General features: G+C 42.2%; 2 protein-coding genes across 6 annotated transcripts in view; one reads left to right on the top strand and one right to left on the bottom strand.

The window, feature by feature from the left end:
* The window catches only part of tctn1 (tectonic family member 1), a 23,837-nt gene extending 20,396 nt beyond the window's left edge, over positions 1-3,441 (top strand). The window contains exons 8-14 of the mRNA XM_076086795.1: positions 764-898; positions 1,028-1,153; positions 1,604-1,693; positions 1,889-2,025; positions 2,128-2,281; positions 2,917-3,048; positions 3,164-3,441. Of these exons, the coding sequence (XP_075942910.1) occupies positions 764-898; positions 1,028-1,153; positions 1,604-1,693; positions 1,889-2,025; positions 2,128-2,281; positions 2,917-3,048; positions 3,164-3,310 (921 nt within the window). The 3' untranslated portion in view covers positions 3,311-3,441. The remainder of the gene's footprint in view (positions 1-763; positions 899-1,027; positions 1,154-1,603; positions 1,694-1,888; positions 2,026-2,127; positions 2,282-2,916; positions 3,049-3,163) is intronic.
* On the bottom strand, positions 3,440-20,001 carry hvcn1 (hydrogen voltage-gated channel 1). 5 transcript variants are annotated; one of them, XM_076086797.1, is made up of 7 exons: positions 18,912-20,001; positions 17,340-17,464; positions 9,194-9,420; positions 8,203-8,307; positions 7,884-8,115; positions 4,922-5,034; positions 3,440-3,946 (listed from the first exon to the last, which is right to left on the bottom strand). In XM_076086797.1, exons 1-7 carry the CDS (start codon positions 18,917-18,919, stop codon positions 3,890-3,892), a joined length of 867 nt encoding a protein of 288 aa, XP_075942912.1. In that variant the 5' UTR covers positions 18,920-20,001; the 3' UTR covers positions 3,440-3,889. The 5 variants fall into 5 exon arrangements, with proteins under 5 accessions (XP_075942912.1, XP_075942913.1, XP_075942916.1 ...); XM_076086798.1 differs by having other exon boundaries at positions 19,263-19,989; XM_076086801.1 differs by lacking the exons at positions 17,340-17,464; positions 18,912-20,001 and adding exons at positions 10,285-13,437; positions 13,648-17,315.

Raw genomic sequence — 20,001 nt, 5'->3', positions numbered from 1 at the left:
CCAACACAGCGGCGCTCAGCCGGGGGCTCGTGAGTATCCCCACTCCCGCCCGGCGCCTCTCACCCTGGGCAACTCCGGAAAAGGACAAAGTCCAACCCCTCTCCAGGAGCTGGTTCCAGAGCCAACGCTGTGTGTGGAGGTGAGTCCAACTATTTCTAGCTGGTATCGCTCCACCTCCTGCACCAGCTCCGGCTCTTTCCCCGCTAGCGAGGTGACGTTCCACATCCCTAGAGCTAGTCTGTCGCCGGCGATCGGCATGCCCGGGCCTCCCGCCCGACCCACCGCCCGGTCTGCATAGCACCCGACCCCGATGCGTGTCCCTGCGAGTGGTGGGTCCACAGGGTGGCTGCTCCATGGTGTTTATTCGGGCTGAGCCCGACCGGGCCCCATGGGCAAAGGCCCGGCCACCAGACGCTCGCCTACGAGCTCCCCTCCTAGGTCTGGCACCGGGAGGGTGCCCCGGTTTCCCTGGTCCGGGCGAGGTGACTATAGTCCGTGGGCTGCTTATCATTAAGGTCGTTTTGAACCGCTCTTAGTCTGGGCTCTCCCCTGAAACCTGTTTGCCTTGGGAGACCCTACCAGGGGCTAATGCCCCGGACAACATAGCTCCTAGGATCACTGAGCCACTCAAACTCCTCCACCACGATAAGGTGGCGATTCGCGGAGGAGGTTAACAAACTAGACTGATGTAAATGAGAGCAGACGGTAAATCTGAAAAAATATTTTGGTTAAATAATTGTGGATGTTTGTGATGTTGCTTGAGCTTGTTCCTGTAGAGGTGGCGTCAGTCATCCTGCAGTCTGTTGATGGGACTCAGACAGAGTTGATGATCAGTGGTGGAGAAAACCTCAACCCTGTTCTCCTGAACCCGACCGTCTGTGCTAATGTGGTGCTGAAGGTGAGTCTACTCCAACATACAACCTGTATTTTGAGATTTATAGCTGAAGTTTTAGACTTAGAATGAAAACTCTTGCAAATAAAAGAAGTCATTGTCTGCTGGACCAATTAGAAATTTGTATCTCCATAGGTTGCTTATGTGACTAAGTACAACCCAGCTGGTGAGATAGTGAATGTGACGGTGTCTCTGGTACTTGGATTTGTCCGTGAAGCAGCACTGTCCCTGGAACAGGAGTTTCACATCACATTTTTCCAGGTTGATCTCAACAAGGCATTGTATATGTATTATGGAGTGTTGTCCGCTATGTTGCACTCAGAACCACCATTTGAAGTAGTATTTACTTAGAAAACAGGTTTCATAAAACAAGATCAGTATGAGTTAAAGGATGGCATAGCCAAATGAACGGATCAGGTCCTTGCTGGTAAATTTGCCAGGACTGCATTGTGAGGACAGCTTGAGCTTTCTATTGTATCTGAGTTGTTGAAACTAATAAAGCAGTTTTCAGTTGCCTCACAACTTGAACTTTATTTGTCCCCAAAGGTTGCAGCATAGTGCAATATTAAAAATGGTAGAGGCTGCAAAGCTTAAGATATGACTGAAACTTCTGTAAAGACTAGAGTGAACCTGCTCTCTCCATGCAAGGGTGCAGATTTATTTTTTAAACTCAATGTGAATAATGTACTTTAGCTTGTCTCTATTAAACAGGAGGATGGGGAAGAGGCAGCCATCCACTGCAGTGGAAATCCAGGTTATGTGGTTGGACTACCTCTTGTTTCTGGAACAAGAACAGCAGAATATCCTTTACCTGCCTGGACGCTGGATTTCCCTCACCTTGATTTACAGACAGTATGAATCAGTGTGAATAGAAACATTTTAGTTATATCTTTGGACAGTAGTACGTAGTATGGATACTTTGACAGTGTCTGATGAGAAAGAGATGATGTTCTGATGTGCTACAAGGCCCAGGATTTGTCCTTAACAGTTGTCACAGGGATCACTCGAAGCGTCGACCCCAGAGACACAGTATCTCTTCTCCACAGTGCTGAGGACCAGGACTGTCTGCAGGGACCACATAAGCGCTCCCCTGTCCTGTTCGGTCTGGACTCTGTGTCCGGCTGCACATTAAGGCAGGACATATTTACACTCAACACATCTGCTTACTATGTTCTGGTACAGTGCTTCCTTGTGTCTTAATACATATATGATGGTGACTTGTCTTGTCCCTGTAGACTGAAGGATGCTGCCAACTGCTCCCTGGTCCTTCAGGTGCTTTTGGATGTTTTGAGAGGGCCAAACCATGCCAATTTTGTGGCATCTTTTGGAAACTCCCCACTAGACTATCCACTGGACTGGGTGCCGATCAAGAGCAACTTTAATCCTGTGGTGAGCATGGTTTGAAAACAGAAAAGAGTCTCAGGTCTAGTCTCATCCTGAATCTGATTGGAGAAGTGTAAATCAATCCAGACCAAATATGTCCAATACCTATCTTATATCTATAACATTTCAATGCATTTTTATTTGTTATTTGACAGTTTGTGTGTCTTAACGAGTCTTAAGTTGTTGTATTATATTTGATTCGTTTCTACATTGTTTTCCTATTATTTTTTTTGTATTTTTCTATATATTATTTATAATTATTTCCCCTTTTTTAAAATCATATTCATTTGTCTTTTGTTTTTCTATTTAATTAATTTCCCTTTTTTCATGACTTTACACATATATTGATTGTTGGAAGTGGTTGAACCTAATTTGCACATTTGTATGACTTTGCTAATTGCTACTGTTTGTGGATTAAGTGTATGGTTTACATACCACAAACAAACACTTGTGGTTGTTTTCTTATAACTGACTTCAATCATTCTTCAAGTCATATTCAATTCCAATTTCAGGTTGAGATATTATATTTTTGCCTTATATAGAAAATAAGTTAAAGATGTTGCATGTTGACAGAAAGCTCATTTAATTTATGGAATCTGTGTTGTGGGGCCACAATCCAGTAGTATTGTTGTGTTTTGCAGGAAGCACAGAGTTGCAGCATCCTACTGTCGCTGCACTTACAAATTGAATGGACTAAATATGGATTGTTGATGAACCCCCAAGCTCAGATAGTGAGCATCAAAGAAGTGATCCGAACCAACACCACCAGTTTGGTAAGACTCGCTTTTTCATAAATACTGGCATGATACTTGCAGGTTTTAACCCTCCCAAAAACTGCAATGGCAGTCTAATCATTTCTACTGTCTGACTGTCTTTGTTCTGCCTCAGGACATGTTGTCTGGAGGAAGCAGCATCCTGTCAATTAGGAGCTCAGTGGCCTTTGTACCAGTTTCTGCTGCTGCTCTTCCTGGTTACAGAGCCACACCCACCATCAATGCCAAATTGCCCTTTGATTTCTTTTTCCCTTTTGTCTGAACACAGAACACGCATGGAAAAAGGGAAGAAAAGTTCATGTTCCCTCTTTTGTCCGAACAGTCCACATGGATTTATGTATGATCTATGTGTTCCTGTATATTGTGTAAATATAAAAAACTTTAACAAATGTTTTTGATCAATGAAATGACTTCATTTATTGACATGGTTTTTTTTACACAACATACATACACTTTGAAACATCACTTGATGTACATTTAGTTTTATGTACAAGTCCTCACACTGTGTGAGGAATGTTTCAAATATTTACTATTAAATTAAGGCCATGGCTTTGGAGCTTTATGGAGTGACATCCAGTAGCATCAGACTAGCTGACATTTATTAGACACAGTATGCAGGCCTTTAACTGGTTTCCATCACTATAATGACGAGAAAACTGGATATGGATCCACTGATACAGAAATTTAAAAAAAGATGGTTTTGCTTCAAGTAATATAACAGTTAAGGATTAGTCAACAAGTAGTAGGAATACTGAAATTGGGTCTAAAATAAAAGTTCGTGGAGTGTATATAGTATGATAGTGCAGAGAAGTACATGCTCCACAAGAGTTAGCTCGATGAGTCAGAAGACTATGCTGTTCTTCTTCAGGAGGGCTTGCAGTTTCTGGTTCTCTTGTTCCTAAGATGGATGCAGACAGAGAAGAGTCAGTATGTAGTTGGACATCATTCAAAGCTTACACACCCACTGTCAGGTCAATTGTGCTAGCCCAAAGTTTATGGATTTCTGTCCTCGTGGAGATCATTTTCGAAATACTTGTGCTGAGATTCCCCCACGGTGTTGTGCAGGTATTATACACTACCAGTCTGATTGCCTGACTACTCAAGTTTTGCAATTGGACATTTTTTAGCATTGTCACCATGTTCTGAGACCTCAGCCTTTATGTTGGTGAGTACAATGTCATCACTGATGGAACCAATTACAAGGGCTACAAAAAATATAATTTAAATAAACTTTTTTCATGAAAACAGCTAAAGAATAAAGGCTTTCAGAATTGAAAGCCTTTATTCATTAGCTGTTTTCCCTTTTTGTGAAATGTAAATATTTTGAGTCTAAAAGGACAAAGCTGAGCTGAATAAATACCCACCATCTCCAAATTTTTAACTGTAGGATACAAAGCCCCTCCAGGTGTCCGGATAAACTCATCTATGGGTGGACATCCCGTCTATGAATTTTTTTAAGTTGACATATGATAAAACAGTCCTTGTGGTCATGCATGTGGGTATCTGGAGTGCCTACCATCCCACAAACTGAAAAAAGACTACCCAATCAGTTTTTTGTGTACTGGCTAGATATGAAAATATGATGATATGATTCAACAAGCCATTCAGATTTGGCTCCCATTCCTATATCACATGCAGGTTAATTTGAACTTAAAGAGACAGCCGCTAAAACGGAGTGTTTCAGACAGAGGGTGAACACAGCTATATTCAGACAGTATGAGAAATATGTGTTATTTGAACATTAAAGCTTGTAAACATGTTCTAGTAGAAACACAAAATACAAGTATGAACCTGAAAATGAGCTTGAAAGCTCATTAAATGAACAGTCTGAGTAATATTTCTGATCTAGTAAGAAGCAGTTATAATGAATCACCAGTTTATCACTGTGCTCTTGTAGCTCTGTGACTCTTTGAACGAGGTGGTCATAGCTCTCCTTAAGCTTGTGAATCCTCTGGTCTGCACGGGTTTTCACTGACACCATGATACCTGCAACACATTCAAACAGTCATTTGGGTGTGTAGCAACTTTGCTGGCTTATAGTGCTCTTCTTTTTTGACATGCACATTTTTACTGCAAACTCGAGGGAAATCAAGTAAATGTATGTCATCATAAAAACTCTGCCAAACTGGGCCTAAGGCTGCTGGGTGAGAGGAGGGGAGTCTGTGATTGGGTGTCCATAGTCTCACTATCATGGTCTTTTAAGTAGTAAGTATTATTGTTATACAATATATTATAACAATCTTAATGAACATGTTTTATCTGATTTTACCAAAGACACAAATAATTAAAGTGTTTCTGGGTGATATACCACTTTATAAAATTGATTCATAATAAAGTCAGAATTATATTTCTTTTTGAGACATGCCGAAACTATTCCAACCATTTGCCTCCAGGACTACCAAAGTCTAGGGCCACATTAAGGAGGCTAGGTTAGGTTACTTAAGCACAGATAAACCGCAATATTTTTCACTTACAGCAACCATAAACAGTTTGATTTCAAACATGAGGTCAAGCAGTGTTAAAGGAGTTAAAAGGTGCAATGTGTAAGATGTGACCAGAATATGAGTTAAAAACATTCGAAAAATAAACTAACATTATCAAGAGAATGTGAAGTGGTTACAGTGTTGACGTTAAGTCAAAGACATCAATGTATCAAGGTAGACAGAACACTGGAGTCGCTTGTGTGGTAAAATCCCTGTTTTGTCAAAGGAGTCTTGTGGTTCTGAAGAGAGCATAGATAGCCGTTGGAAAGGGTTGCATGACGGGAAGGTAAAGCGGTGAAAATATTCTAAATATAGCGTACACTTAAACTAGTATTGATTTTTTTTTAGGTGTCCAATATACATTCTAATACATTACTTTGCTCCTGTCCAGGTACTCCTGCATGTTTCTCCAAATTGGGGGTGTGCCGACCGCCATCTACTGTATGTCGTTTGGCTACCTGGTTGATCCTGCCAGTAGCATATGCTTGTCTCAAAGATTAAGCCATGCAAGTCTAAGTACTACTAAGGATAAGAACTTCAAAAAACCTGAACTATCCCTTTAACGTTAACGTCTAATGCAGGGGTCGGCCACCTTTACTATCCAAAGAGCCTTTTTGCCCTATTTTCCACCAAATATTCGTCTGGAGCCGCAAAAGCTATTTGATATCACAGCTTATAAAGTTTTATATATAGTTATATTATATATACAAAAACTATAGTTTGTTGTATTTATGAAATTATAGAACAAGAATAAAGACAATTCTTGACATTTTATTGCTATTTTCAGTGACAGTATCACCTCAAACTCCAAGATAAGAGGTGTTCCCTTTGAAAGATTGTCCACTGTGCAAACAATAAAATATATTTTTTGTCAAAGCCCGAGGCCATGTCCACACTATACGTTTCCATTTATAAAGGCATATGTTCTGCTATGTTTACACTGAGCGTCCACACTACGCCGGAGTTTTCAAAGCACCGAAAAAGGAGGAGTTTGGAAACACTCCCGAGGACGGATAAGTTTGAAAACTCCGGCTTTGCTTTGTCGTGTAGACAGCGTAAACGCATACATTTGGAAACGATCACGTGTTCACTACTTGATTGGTTCTTAGCAGTCACGACGTGTCCTTCCCTGATTCGTCACGCCCCTATATGTGACCCTTACCCGGAAATTCACAAACAACAACATTATTGATTATCGATCGACTACCAGGTCAATTCAACATGGACAACTGATTACAGGCATTGCTGACCTTGTTGTCTTTACTAGCAGCTGTTGTTCAGTTAAAGTCTGTATTTCTCCGGAGGAAGCAGCTGTTATTGGAGTGATTAGCGAGCGGCGTGTCGAAGGGGGTTATTAGACCTACAGAGCGGACATCTGAAGTCACGGTTAGCGGCTTTGAAGAGGACGGACACAAAACGGAGGACTTTCCTTTTCTTATTAATGCTTATTTTGTTCTGCACAACTATTGTGAAGTCCACACGCATAAGCTATAAAGGAACAAAACATTGATTGCTCTCCAGTATGACAGATACTTCAGCCACCAGCAGAGCTACGAGTGAGAACAGAAACAATGAAACCGAGGAAACGAGTGAGAGACGTGTGTTGACCACATTTATGACCCATAATCTAATAAACTTTTATGTGTAAGTGTTGATTTTAAAGTAAATTTGATGTGTCACATCAAAGACCTGCAGTGTTGTAACTAAGTCTGAAAAATAAAACATCTAAAACTTTCCACGAAATGTGTCTGTTTGAGTTTATAGAGGAAGATTTTAGAGAAGATTTTAAGTTTTTCATTTTTAAAGACTACTTCATAACTCTGTCGTATTTTTTTAACTTAGCAACAACTTCCTGTCTACACCGTCACCCACCCGCATGCCCAGTGGTCGTGAATAGTCACGTGATATTCATTTACAGGCGTGTTATTCTGGACGGAGATCATCTAGAAAACGATGCTGAAACACCGTGTGGACGGAGATCGTTTTTGTTTGTTAAAACCCGTTTTAAAACGTATTAGTGTGGATGTAGACTCAGGGAGCCGCAACAGAGGGGCTGAAGGGCTGCATAGCTGCATACGGCTCCGGAGCCGTGGGTTGCCGACCCCTGGTCTAGTGGTATGTACCGACATCCCCAGAGAAACACACACTTGTTGTAGAGGCGCTGGCTCTGCTACAACACAAGTACCCACACTGTAAGATCAAACGGTAACAAAAGCTCCACCTCCCTGTCATCCAGCTGAGACAAAGAGACCCTTTTGCACCCAGACAGAGCACCCCAACATCTTCCCATATAAAAAATGTCATTCAAAACGGCAACACCCTTTACATACTTCGAGGCAAAGTGTTACTGACCATTGATGATTCTGGCCACCCTCCAGAGTCGCAGCAGGATGAGGAGACCCATCCCATCAAAGGCGTCCTCATGGAAGATGAACACAATGTCCAACACGAAGGAAACCACCACCACCGCGCCATCAAACACCTCAAACTTGTGTTGAAAGAACTCCAGGCGATAAGCGTACAGCTTACCAACCAGCTCCACCATGAAGAATGTGAGAAGAGCCAAGCTCAGGTAGTGGAACACCTGCACAATAAAAGTGAACGGTATTATACAATGGTCTTGATAAGAACTGAGTTTTGCTTGGAGCAAGTGGACAAATCTGTCTCTCACCTCAGGAGCAAGGTGGCCATGTTCCAACTGGATCACAGACAGATCTATAAGCAGCTCCGCAAGAACAAAGATGGCATCCAGGATTACCAGACACACCACCAACACCTGGAAGCAAAGTCAGTCAATCAGTGGGAGGTGCCTCTCTTTATACAGCAACTTCAAGGGGAGCTGCACCAATCTTACCCATCAAAGTGGGATGGAATAGTTTTACATTAGCTGGACAAACAATAGACTGTTTTTGGATCAAAGCGGACAACTTTAAACTGCAGTTTTAAAGAGATGGACAAGTTCTCTTCCCGTTAAAGTTGACATTTGCCGGTCGTAAGGACGAAAATTCCCTTAACTTCCGAGGAATCCCCGCTGCTATACGGAGGATTTATCGCCACGCAGCTTGAAGCTCCGGATCCCGAATTTAACAAAGAATTTTGAAGAACCACATTGAACGCTACAAAGTAATCTCAGAGTAAGAGGCTTGTGTCTGGGCAGAGTGTATTTGTTACCTTGTTTTGTTTTGTTCTAAGTTTACTGTACTGTTCCTTGTTATTGTGTAATCTTACGGACCGCCAAGTTCTGTTAGTGCTGTGAACTTAGTACTGTTGTATTACATACTGCTGTAATAGTGTTGTAGTTAGATCAGTCACTGCGAGTGAGGTTGGTAATTGCAACTTTATCAGTTTAAAGATCAGTGCCACGGCTGCCGAGTTCCCCTGCCGGGTTTCTGTGTGATAAAGTAACAGTTTCTGTATTTTACTGCTGCGGTGAGGATCTGCCTTGTTTTGAGTGTTGAGTGTACTCATCAAACACACATATAGGTTTTGCTACTCATCTCAGATGCACGTGGTGTGTGAACGCGGCCTCTATCGTGGCTCCAACGCCATTTCTGTAGTTTTGAGTAGCGTGATCACGTACGAAACTACATCTGTCATTTTGGTAGTCGAAACTACATCCGCTATTTTGATAGTCTCACGTGGCATGGTCACGTCTCACATACCTGGAACCGCTCTGAGCCATAGAGCCTCTGCAGTGAATCCTTGAAGGTCAGTGTTGTTGGAAACTGGCCAGTGGCCGGACTCAGCTCCTCGCTGTTCACGTGCAGCTCTTCATCCTCCCACTGGACCGGCTGCGCATCGCCCACGGTGGTGAAGTAGCCCAGGTACTGAGCCATGACTGCAGGCTTAACAAAAGGAGTGGACCAAAAGCCCCACCTCAGCAGCTCACCTCAGAGGGAAGAATGTCAGAATGGATTCAAATGTATATCAGACGCTGTAGATTAGGATTACACAGCGGTTTCTCTGTACTAACTTTATAAATTGCGATTAACAAAATGTTCCTCTGTTATTTCAGGAAACTCCTCCGGTTGTCTGTGCCACTCGATAATAGCAAAGTCAAATATTGTTGTATAAATTGCAGACTAATGTGAGTCAAGACACTGACAGCCATAAACTGTTTTTACCATCTTCCACTTTTGCAAATTTCTCCATATGTTAGACAATCTGAGTTTACTTCTCCTTTTTCAAGTTTTGCAACATGTTATTGAGAAAGCAAACCTTCTCAGTCAAAAGGAAATTGCCCCCCCCCCCCCCCCCCCCCCCCCCTCCCCTCCACACACACACACAATCCAAGGGCTACTTTGTGAAGGAAAAAAAGTCATGAGATTGTTCACAGTTGAAATGAAAAACATCCTACCAATCCGATCATAGCCCATGCAAACTGTCTGCCACTCCACACTTTTTCTACACTGTTAGCCTAAATGAAGTCAGGACATGGATTATAACTTTTCTTAGTACCTACTATGAACAATAAACATGAACACATTAACAATATTTTTCTACGTTTCCCACCAGATTTAGCAGAGATTAGAGCAGCAGTTCGTGTGGATAACCTGTTCTTTTCTGTTTCGTGAAAACTCGTGATAAAAACATCCGTCATATTTGCCAACCCAGCGTTTTTACTGACAGTAACATTGAAGGGTTCAGTGAGAGGCAAATATGTAACGCGTCAGAGCTGGCGTTGTTACTTTGCATAGTAGCCCGTAGGCTACTCGTAAATAGTGTAACCGTTATGCCGGATTAAATGATTTACCTTTCCTCCACCAATTTGACGTTTAAAACACACCTTTCTTCTCCTCAGAGCAAAACTCTGACAACTTCGAGCAGAACAACTCCGCCTTCAACGTAAACCCCGTTATGAGCAGAGACAGCCTGCCAAACTACGTTTAAATATGTAGAGTTTTTATGTTGTCTCACTTCGTCGTAAACATTAAACAAACTTTTACTTAATTTATTATACACTTTTTGTATGCGCCGCTTATACTACATCACACAGATGACACTACTAATGTTTCCAGGATTGCCCCGCCTCCCAACAGATCACTTTATTGGATGATCTGTTGGGAGGTACTTTAAAGCATTTCCAGAATAGACGTTCCTATAATGTTTCTTGGTAGATTATATAAAAGCCGAATTAAAGTGCTGCTCCAAAAATATGTTGGACATGTAATGACATTACCATACAGTATGTTCATGTTTGCAAGGCAATTAGGATTAATTGTACCTATTTGTGGATGAAGTTCGCTTTGAAATAATTGAGCTGTAGAAACTGATTCTAATTTGCATTCCCCAAAGTGGATTGGCATCCTTTCACGCTTTCGACTCTTTTCTTCAGCAATTTCAAACGGCAGTAATCAGATTTATGTGTTTAATTAAAAAGCCAATATTACAATGGAACGTTTTTATTGGGGGGATATTTTCTCTGTATCCAACATGTATATTTTAGGCAGGCCTAAAGACCTACAGTATAGTAGATCCATATTAAATCCAGCTACCTTCTGTGCATTTTACATGTGCTGCTGTGTATCTAAAACACAACAATTATACTAAGTGTTTAAATTATGCTGTCAAAGTTAGTACATAAACTCTTTCTGCCTTGTGCAACCACACATTGTGTTCTCCAAGCTTTAACTCTGAGTCTGCACTGATAACTCACAAAGGCCATTGTTTGTGATCATACTGCCACCTACTGGCTTTATAAATACTCTGCAAATATGAGAGTAATATAGTATTATGCCCAAAACAAAAGTTTGCGCATCACATGCAATTCATTTGGAGGAGATTTGTGGTTGGTTGGATTACAAAAATAACAAATTAGGCAAATTGCAATAATGAGAAATTATGATTATCATAATTATTACCAACTAATGATGATTCCGACACACATTAAAACTACAATTAACGACTCACATCAGCTTTCTATAAATCTTTTTTTTTATATTATTTTATTCTGTTTTAATTAGTGCTTTTGAAATAATAATTTTAAATTCCAATGTATTGGGGACCTGGGGGATCCCAGTTGAAAGCACCAAATTACACCCTACGCAATTTTAATAGATAGCATCTAGACTAGATTGATAAAATATTTGCCATGGATCCTTATTAAAAGTATCACACACTATCAGGGAGGTAGAGGCACCATGTCAGTTATTTTGAAGGAGACAGATATATGCACCAGACAAAGATTTCCTTTTGTGCTCTGCCTATTTTTGCTAATATGCAAATTTACTGTAACTTTACAAAAATTATATGAATCTGTTTTCTCTCCAGTCGATAGTCCTTGTATGTTAAATATGTTGATAGGTTGGTCAGGCTACCGTATTAAGTCTGGGGCCAGCTAACATTTAGGTACTGAAAACATGTCCACATTGAGCAAGTGTGTGAGGAACAGGGTTTAATATGGGCCCAGCTGCCATCTGGCTTCCATGAACTCTAAACTCTACAATTTGATATTTTTAGAAGGACAGTTCTTTTTTTTTTTTTACAGGAAATGGATATATATGGGGATATACTGGGGACTACTACTACTTCCAAGTCTCTTCAGAAAAAAAGTGAACCCAAAATAACTTACTTCAGTGTGGTTATCAACCTTTAACCTCAGTGGAGGAGGGTGGATTGACATTAGGAGCATAAATTTACACAACCACAGGACTCTAAAAATGACTATAGGACTAAAAATGTCTGTAACACAGAGGAAATACAAGCCTACGATTTGTAACTCAAAAATAGAGTACAGTCAGGTCAACGTAACTTAACACAGAGTTCTTGACACATCACAGAGTCAGTCTGCCTTTGCCTGATGAAGGAGCAAACATCTCCGAAAGGTTGCAATAAAGGCAAGAATTTATGCATAAGACTAAGGATATTACAGTATAATCTTTCGAAGTTATTGCTTAGTGTGGATGGATTATTGTGTGCTTGTGTTTGTGAAGACTATAAAGTCCAGTAATTGGAAAAAGGGAAGACACATTTTGGATATAAGGCAGGGTCGTGATGGGTGGTGGATGTTTCATTCCCAGGTTCAGAGTCAGTTTCATGGACAGTGCATAATTCGGACAAAGTGAAACTCACGGCGTCAGAAGTCAATCCACCCTATTGACCTGAAATGGTTAAGGCTAGACATTGACTTGGAATGGTTAAGGGGTAGCCATTAACCTAGAATGTTTAAGGTTAGGAATTAACTTTGTATAGTTACGGTTAAGCACTGATTGGAATGGTTAAAGTTAGGAATTGATCTGGAATGATTAAGGCTAGAAATTAACTTGGAATGGTTAAGGGTAGGCATTGACCTGGAATGGCTAAGGTTAGGCAGTGACTTTGAATGGTTGAGTTTAGGCTTTGACCTAGAAAGGTGAAGGTAGGCATTGACCTGAATGGTTAAGGCTAGAAATTGACCTGGAATGGTTAAGGCTAGAAATTGAACTGGAATGGTTAAGGCTAGAAATTGACCTAATCAGCTCAAAACTTCCTGTTCAGGGCGATAGAACTCAAAGACAGGCTGCTGTTTGCATCAAACGAAAATGAATCAGGGGAGCAATATAGCCCTGATTTGATAAGTAAGAAATTCTTGAGGTCCGTGGGCACAGGGCTGTTGAGTGATAACATTAAATTCCAGATAAAGCCTTTCCTGGATGACCCAGCAGTCAGTGATGAGATGATCATTGAAAGAGTAAATGAGGCAGCACGTCTTGAGGCAGAGAGACTCAACAAACTCAAGAAATCCACTGTCAAGTCAGCCTGTGTAAATGAGCTACATGCTAGTGTTTCAGGTGAGGCAGCGATTAGCCAACATAGCTCTTCTCCAGACCCAACTGCACAGGCTGGGAGGAACAGCCGAGACCAGAAAGAAAAGCCTCCGGCAACCAGCCACACATCAGAGACTGATATCCATTCAATCGTCGGGGAACTGAAAACAGAAATGGCAGAAATTAAAAAGATAATATTGGCTTCCATGAGTACAGACACAAAAACAAACAGGAAACAGACAATGGGAGAGAGAGGGGCTCGGAAGAGAGGCTGCAGGACCTGCCAGGACAAAGGTGAAGGAGAAAGCTGCAACCACTGCTTCAAGTGTGGCCAGGCTGTACATGTGTCTCGTGGGTGCAGGGCTCCTTACCAGTCTCAGGGAAATGGGAGAGGGTTGCTGTAGAGGGACCCACAGTAACCCAACAACAACCATCACAGTCCCGATGTTGCCAGAACTGCCTACAAGAGGAGGACTGGGGAAAAATACTACAAAAATGTAAGGGGTGTTCAGCCACATTATACTGCTCAAAAGAATGTCAGAGAAATCACTGGGAAAAGCACAAGCCTCTCTGTGTGGCAATAATCCAAGTCGAGAAAAAGGTAACTGAGGAGGAAGAAAGAAAACACAAATTACCAGATATGTGTAAGGTGAGCTACCTCTCAGCCAAACAGAAAAAGAGACTGATTAATTAAACTGATAGGAAGACGGAATATGGTGAAATGTAGCTTTGACAACATACCTGTTACAGCACTCTGGGACACGGGGGCACAGGCAACAGTGATAAATGATGCCTGTAGAGGTAAACACCTCCCTCAGAGCACAATTCGTCAGATTGATGAACTTATTGGAGCCGATCCACTAAATGGGGTTGCAGCCAGACAGAAATACCATCTATTGGGTGGATACCGGTAGAGTTCAAACTGAACAACTCTGAGGATTCTAATCCCAGTATGTTGTTACCAGTGCTTGTGTCCAGCGACCCGAAGGTAGCTGAGGATCCCATCATAGGCTTCAACGTGATAGAGGAAATGATAAATACCCAAATAAAACGGCCGGGAGTGACAACAGATGACTGTGTTGCACAAATAGTTAGTGGGGCCTTTGGCATTGACTCCAGTGCTGCTGAGACCTTCATACAATTAATGCACACCTGCCAGTCAGATAATAAGGAAGTGATCGTGAAAACGGGCAACCTAGTCCTTCCTGGAGAATCAACCACAGTGAGGTGCCGCTCGCACACACAGACTGACGAAGACACAGTGATGTTGTTTTGCCCTGACACAAAAACCAGTCTGCCAGAAGGGGTACATATATAGGAAGTGCTATTCACTAAGAGAAAGGAGAATTGTACCACTATTCCAGTCCCTATAGTTAACAGCACTAAACACAGTGTCACACTGAGCCCACGCACAAACTTAGGGCACATTGAGATGGTGAAGGCAGTTTACCCAGCAGCAGTGCAGCCCGTCATGGAGGGACAAGCAGCACAGACAGAGCCGCAGGACACAGGAAACACACCACCTGATGAGATTGGCGGAGTCAACACGGACACACCATGTCCAACCCAGAGTGACAGCAAAGCACCTATAGCACTGGATCACCTGACCAGCGAGCAGCAGGCTATTGCAAAAAAAATGCTGAGAGAGGAGTGTAATGCCTTTTCAAAAGATGACATGGACGTTGGCTGTATTCCAACACTGAAAATGCACATCACCTTAAAGGATCAGACTCCTGTCCATAAGATTTATATCAGTGTTCCAAAACCGGTTCACCAGGAAGTGAAGGAGTACCTGCAAGACCTCATCAAAAGCAAAGTCACCCTACTCCTCACCAATTGTGTCAGAAAAAAAGATGGTAGTTTGAGATTATGCTGCGATTACAGAGAACTAAATCGTAAATCAGTGCCAGACAGACATCCCATCCCGAGGATACAGGATATGCTAGATAGTCTCAGTGGGAGTTCCTGGTTTTCAGTGTTAGATCAGGGCAAGGCATACCACCAAGGGTTTCTAGATGAAGAGAGCCAGCAGCAGCCTTTATAACTCCATGGGGCTTGTACCAGTGGATACGAATCCCATTCGGATTGAGTTCAGCACCGGCAGAATTTCAAAGGAGTATGGAGGAGTGTCTATGGGGACTACGGGATGAGATCTGCCAGCCATATCTAGATGATAATCTAGTCCACAGTAAATCCTTTCAGGATCATGTCAACCACATACAGATGATTCTGAGGCGGTACCAACAACACGGCATCAAGCTCCCAGCAAAGAAATGTGAACTATTCAGACACAGTGTGAGATTTCTGGGGAAGATTGTGTCTAAGGAGGGATACACAATGGATCCTGCAGAAATAGCCCCTGTGCAGGCCTTAAAGGGGAAACGTCCTACTACCGTTGGAGAGGTAAGAGGTAAGCTAGGGTTTCTCTCCTCCTACAGATCTTATATACAGGACTTTTCACGCCTGGCTAAGCCATTGTATGACCTGTTAGCAGCCCCTCCAAGTGGCACAGATCCTTCTCCTAATACCAAAGTCCTCAAAAGAAAAACAACTCAGAAAAGAGGGAAACAGGGACAGTTGCCTAATGGGACACGTGACATGGACTGAGGAACACCGCCAAGTAGTGTGCCAGCTAGTCGACAAGCTGTCCAGCCCACCAGTACTCAGTTACCCTGACTTCAACCAACCATTCGTCTTCCACACTGATGCATCGCAAGATGGCCTCGGTTGTACCAGCAGAGGGAAGGCAAGCTGAAGGTAATATCCTATGGCTCCAGAACACGTCACCCTCCAGAAAAAAATTATCATCTGCATTCTGGTAAATTAGAGTTTCTGGCACTAAAGTGGGCTATTTGTGAGTGCTTTAGGGACTATCTGTTCCATACTTCTTCCTTTGTTGTGTATACTGACAATAATCCGCTCACATACATACTGTCAACTGCAAAGTTAAATGCCACAGGGCAGAGATGGGTAGCCGAGTTAGCGGATTTCAATTTTACTATAAAGTACAGACCAGGTAAAGCAAATGCGGATGCAGATGGCTTATCTAGAATGCCTATGTATTTTGAGAGGTACATAAATCAGTGCACAGAGTCAGTCAGTCAGGAAACAGTGAGTGCCACTAAGCAGGGTATCCTGGTGCAGCAGTACCGTTGTTGAGCTCAGTCTCATTCAGTACACTTCAAGAACAGGCAGATACAGACAGGTTGGTCAGCACAGTACAGCCAATATCCAAAGACAAAATACGAGATGCACAACAGAAAGACCCGGTAATAGGCAAAGTATTGGACTACAAAATTAAAAATGAAAGGCCTAGTCCCAATGTCCTAAGGAAGGAAAGCCCTGAGCTGAGAAACCTTGTTAGGGAATGGAGTAAACTGGAGATCAAGGCAGATGGAATTTTGCAAAGGAGAAGTCAGTCTAAATGTCAGCTAGTACTCCCCAAGATCTACCATCCTCTCGTTCTGAAAGAGCTTGATAAGGAGAAGGGTCACTTGGGCACAGAAAGGACAGTTAATCTGATCAGAGACCATTTCTTTAGGCCAAAAATGCAGCGTGACGTGGAGCACTTTGTGACAAATTTGTGTGAATGCCTCAAGAAGAGAAAACCAAACCGAACAACACGAGCTCCGATGATGAGTATCAAAACCATTCACCCATTCGTGTTAGTCTCAGTGGACTTCCTACACCTGGAAAAGTCTAAAGAGGGGTATGAATATATTCTGGTGGTTATAGACCATTATACACGCTTTGCCCAAGCCTACGCAACTACCAACAAATCAGCAAAAACTGTGGCTGACAAACTATTTAACGATTTTGCTATGAAATTTGGGTTTCCTGGAAAAATCCATCATGACATGGGCAGGGAATTTGAGAACAAGTTGCTGCACTGTCTAAAAGAACTCTGTGGTATCAAGGGATCACACACTACTCCTTATCACCCACAAGGGAACGGACAGACTGAAAGATTCAACAGAACACTTCTCTCCATGTTAAGAACACTGACAGAGGAACAGAAAACTGACTGGAAAAGCTATCTTCCTAAAAAGTCCTGCATGCTTACAATTGCACCTCGAGTGATGCAACAGGCTACTCTCCATTCTTCTTGTTATTTGGCAGGACACCCCGGCTTCCAGTGGACATCCTTTTTGGAATCGAAAGTGAGGACCAGCCAGGCTCATATCAGGCCTAAGTGGAGAAATGGAGAAAGAGGATGACAGAGGCCTATGAGATAGCATCTAAACATGCAGGCAGGTCAGCCGACAGAGGAAAAAAACAATATGTTAAAATAATCTATGGTCCAGATTTACAAGTGGGCAGCCGAGTCCTGGTAAGGAATACAACAGAGAGAGGTGGGCCGGGAAAACTCCGCTCATACTGGGAGGACGATGTCTACATCATCAGAGGACGCAAAGGGGATGACAGTCCAGTGTTTGAGGTCCAAACTGAGAGTGGAAAAAGTAGGACAAAAGTCCTCCACAGAAATCTATTGTTGCCATGTGACTTCCTGCCTGTAGCTGAAAACACAAAACCAAAAACAGTCCAAAGCACAGAGCAAGTAAGGACAGGAAACAATAATGGAACACGGGACTCAGAACACAGCACATCCAGCACATCCAGCAAACAGACACTGATGAAGAATCAGAATCAGAACCACTGAATCCGACAGCACCAGAATTCTATCCTCAGGACACATCTGACGTGTCAGACAGACACCACTCGCTCCATGGAGCTCATGAGGAACAGGACGAAAATCCAGCTACTGACATGGCAGAACTGGATGTTATAGACAACAAGAATGACATTGGGAATCCAGGAGAAAGTGTGGACTCTGACATTGAGATGCTGGAGGAAAATTTCGAGACGACATTTGTTCAAGTGGGGGAGAGTGTGAGATAAATGGACTTTTGACGAACTAATTTTATATTGTAATGTGCGTTATAGTTAAATCGGCCAGCAGGTGTCGCCATCTCACCACTAGCAGGGTTGTCTGTGCATGGTATTCACACTTCCTTGTAAAGTTTCTCAGAAGAAGAACAGCAAGAGAAGAGTGTAATGTAGAGAACAGGCATCCTCAATAAAACATTTGTTTAAACTGTATTCAAGGTGAGATTTCGATTTTAAAGGCACACATTGTTTAGGGAAACTGTTACGCTTGTTAGCTAAGGCTAGTAAGAGATTGTAAGTCGTTGTTTGGTAGAAAACTTGATAGGGCCGTTATTAGCATTAGCCTAACAAGCTAACCCGTTGGTGAATGTGACAGCATGGTTATTTTGGTATTGTTGTTTAGTTTGGACATTAGTAAAGTTTCTCAGAAGAAGAACAGCAAGAGAAGAGTGTAACACAGAGAACAGGCACCCTCAATAAAACATTTGTTAAACTGTATTCAAGGTGTCTGTTACTGGCTTAATATTAACTTCCACTGTTACTGTATGGCTTAATATTAACTTCCACTGTTACTGTATGGCTTAATATTAACTTCCACTGTTACTGTAAAGCTGTTAGAATTGTGGCCTATCTTCTATTTGCAATTAATATGCATTCAATCCAGTTCAATTATTTACATTAAAATGATAATCTACTCTGGCTAAGGTGGCTTATCAAGAGTAAAATAATAGCTGTGATCTATACACACCTCTGCATTAGCAACCCACTGAAATGAAGGTACAGGCACCTTAACCCTCTCTCTCTTCAGGGCCCTTGGGAGCAACTGCACCTGGGTCTGTTGGGACGAGTGGCTGTGGTCATTACAGTGAACAGTGTCTGGCAATGTGATGAGAGGGCATGTGAGCCCTTGTTGCTGTACTTTATCTCCTTGGAGCAGAGGCTGCATTTAGCATACCCTGCCTTATCAATGCATTTAAAACACTGTGACAGCGGGAAGCTGTACTGCTCTCCCTTCACGTCTGTTTAGACCTCCACCTTTATCCTGGCCCAGCTCCACTTACAGCTCAGCCCTGCGTCAAGCTGCGCTACACAAACATACTTATCAGTATCTGGGGCTCATTTTTCGAGAGACAGCGAGATCCTCCTTGTTGCACTGGCACCTCAGTGACTAGTCAGTGGCAAGCGTCAGTCAGGTGCCCGTCAAGAAGCTGCTGAGCTGAGCGGGCGGAGCCACATTTCCTGAGAACACCCTTTGTTGTTACGATAGGATTTTGATTAAACTATATTACGAAGTGTATTGCATCAAACAATCCACAGATTAATCGACAAGTTGATTCTTGCTGTGTACATGGATAAATGAATATTAAATTGCATGTAGTCATGCAATTTAGTTGCTAACATACTCCCATCGGCCCACGTTTATTTATTTATATTTAGCTATTTTTCTTCTAACCCTGGTGTGTGCTTGCATCAACAGTTTTCTTGCATACGGTCATTCTATTGCCTTGACTTTTATTTTGACATTTTTTTACTTCCGGACTACCTGTCTTGATTTGCGTCACTCTTCAAAAGAAAAAACAACCCTGGGGGGGCTGCATGTTTCATCACGTTACGTTTAATCGCGATAATGGCGAACGTTATCAGTCGACAAAGTTTCGCATGCAGTAGACGTTAACATAACCCAGCAAGTCTGAACTGTAACGGTACATAATTTAACTTAAACTTTAACGCCAATACACACTCCACTAACGTTAGCTAACGTGATATCAAGCTGACTAGCTTTCCATTATAAACAGGTTGGGAAGCCGGTGTAGACATCTTAACGCTGATTGGCCAAG

Source organism: Anarhichas minor, unplaced genomic scaffold, assembly GCF_050575085.1.
Source record: "Anarhichas minor isolate MPS153535 unplaced genomic scaffold, ASM5057508v1 ptg000008l, whole genome shotgun sequence".
In the NCBI taxonomy this organism is placed as follows: domain Eukaryota; kingdom Metazoa; phylum Chordata; class Actinopteri; order Perciformes; family Anarhichadidae; genus Anarhichas; species Anarhichas minor.
The sequence above is the reverse complement of the archived record's forward strand: the minus strand, read 5'-3'. Positions and strand labels throughout refer to the sequence as shown.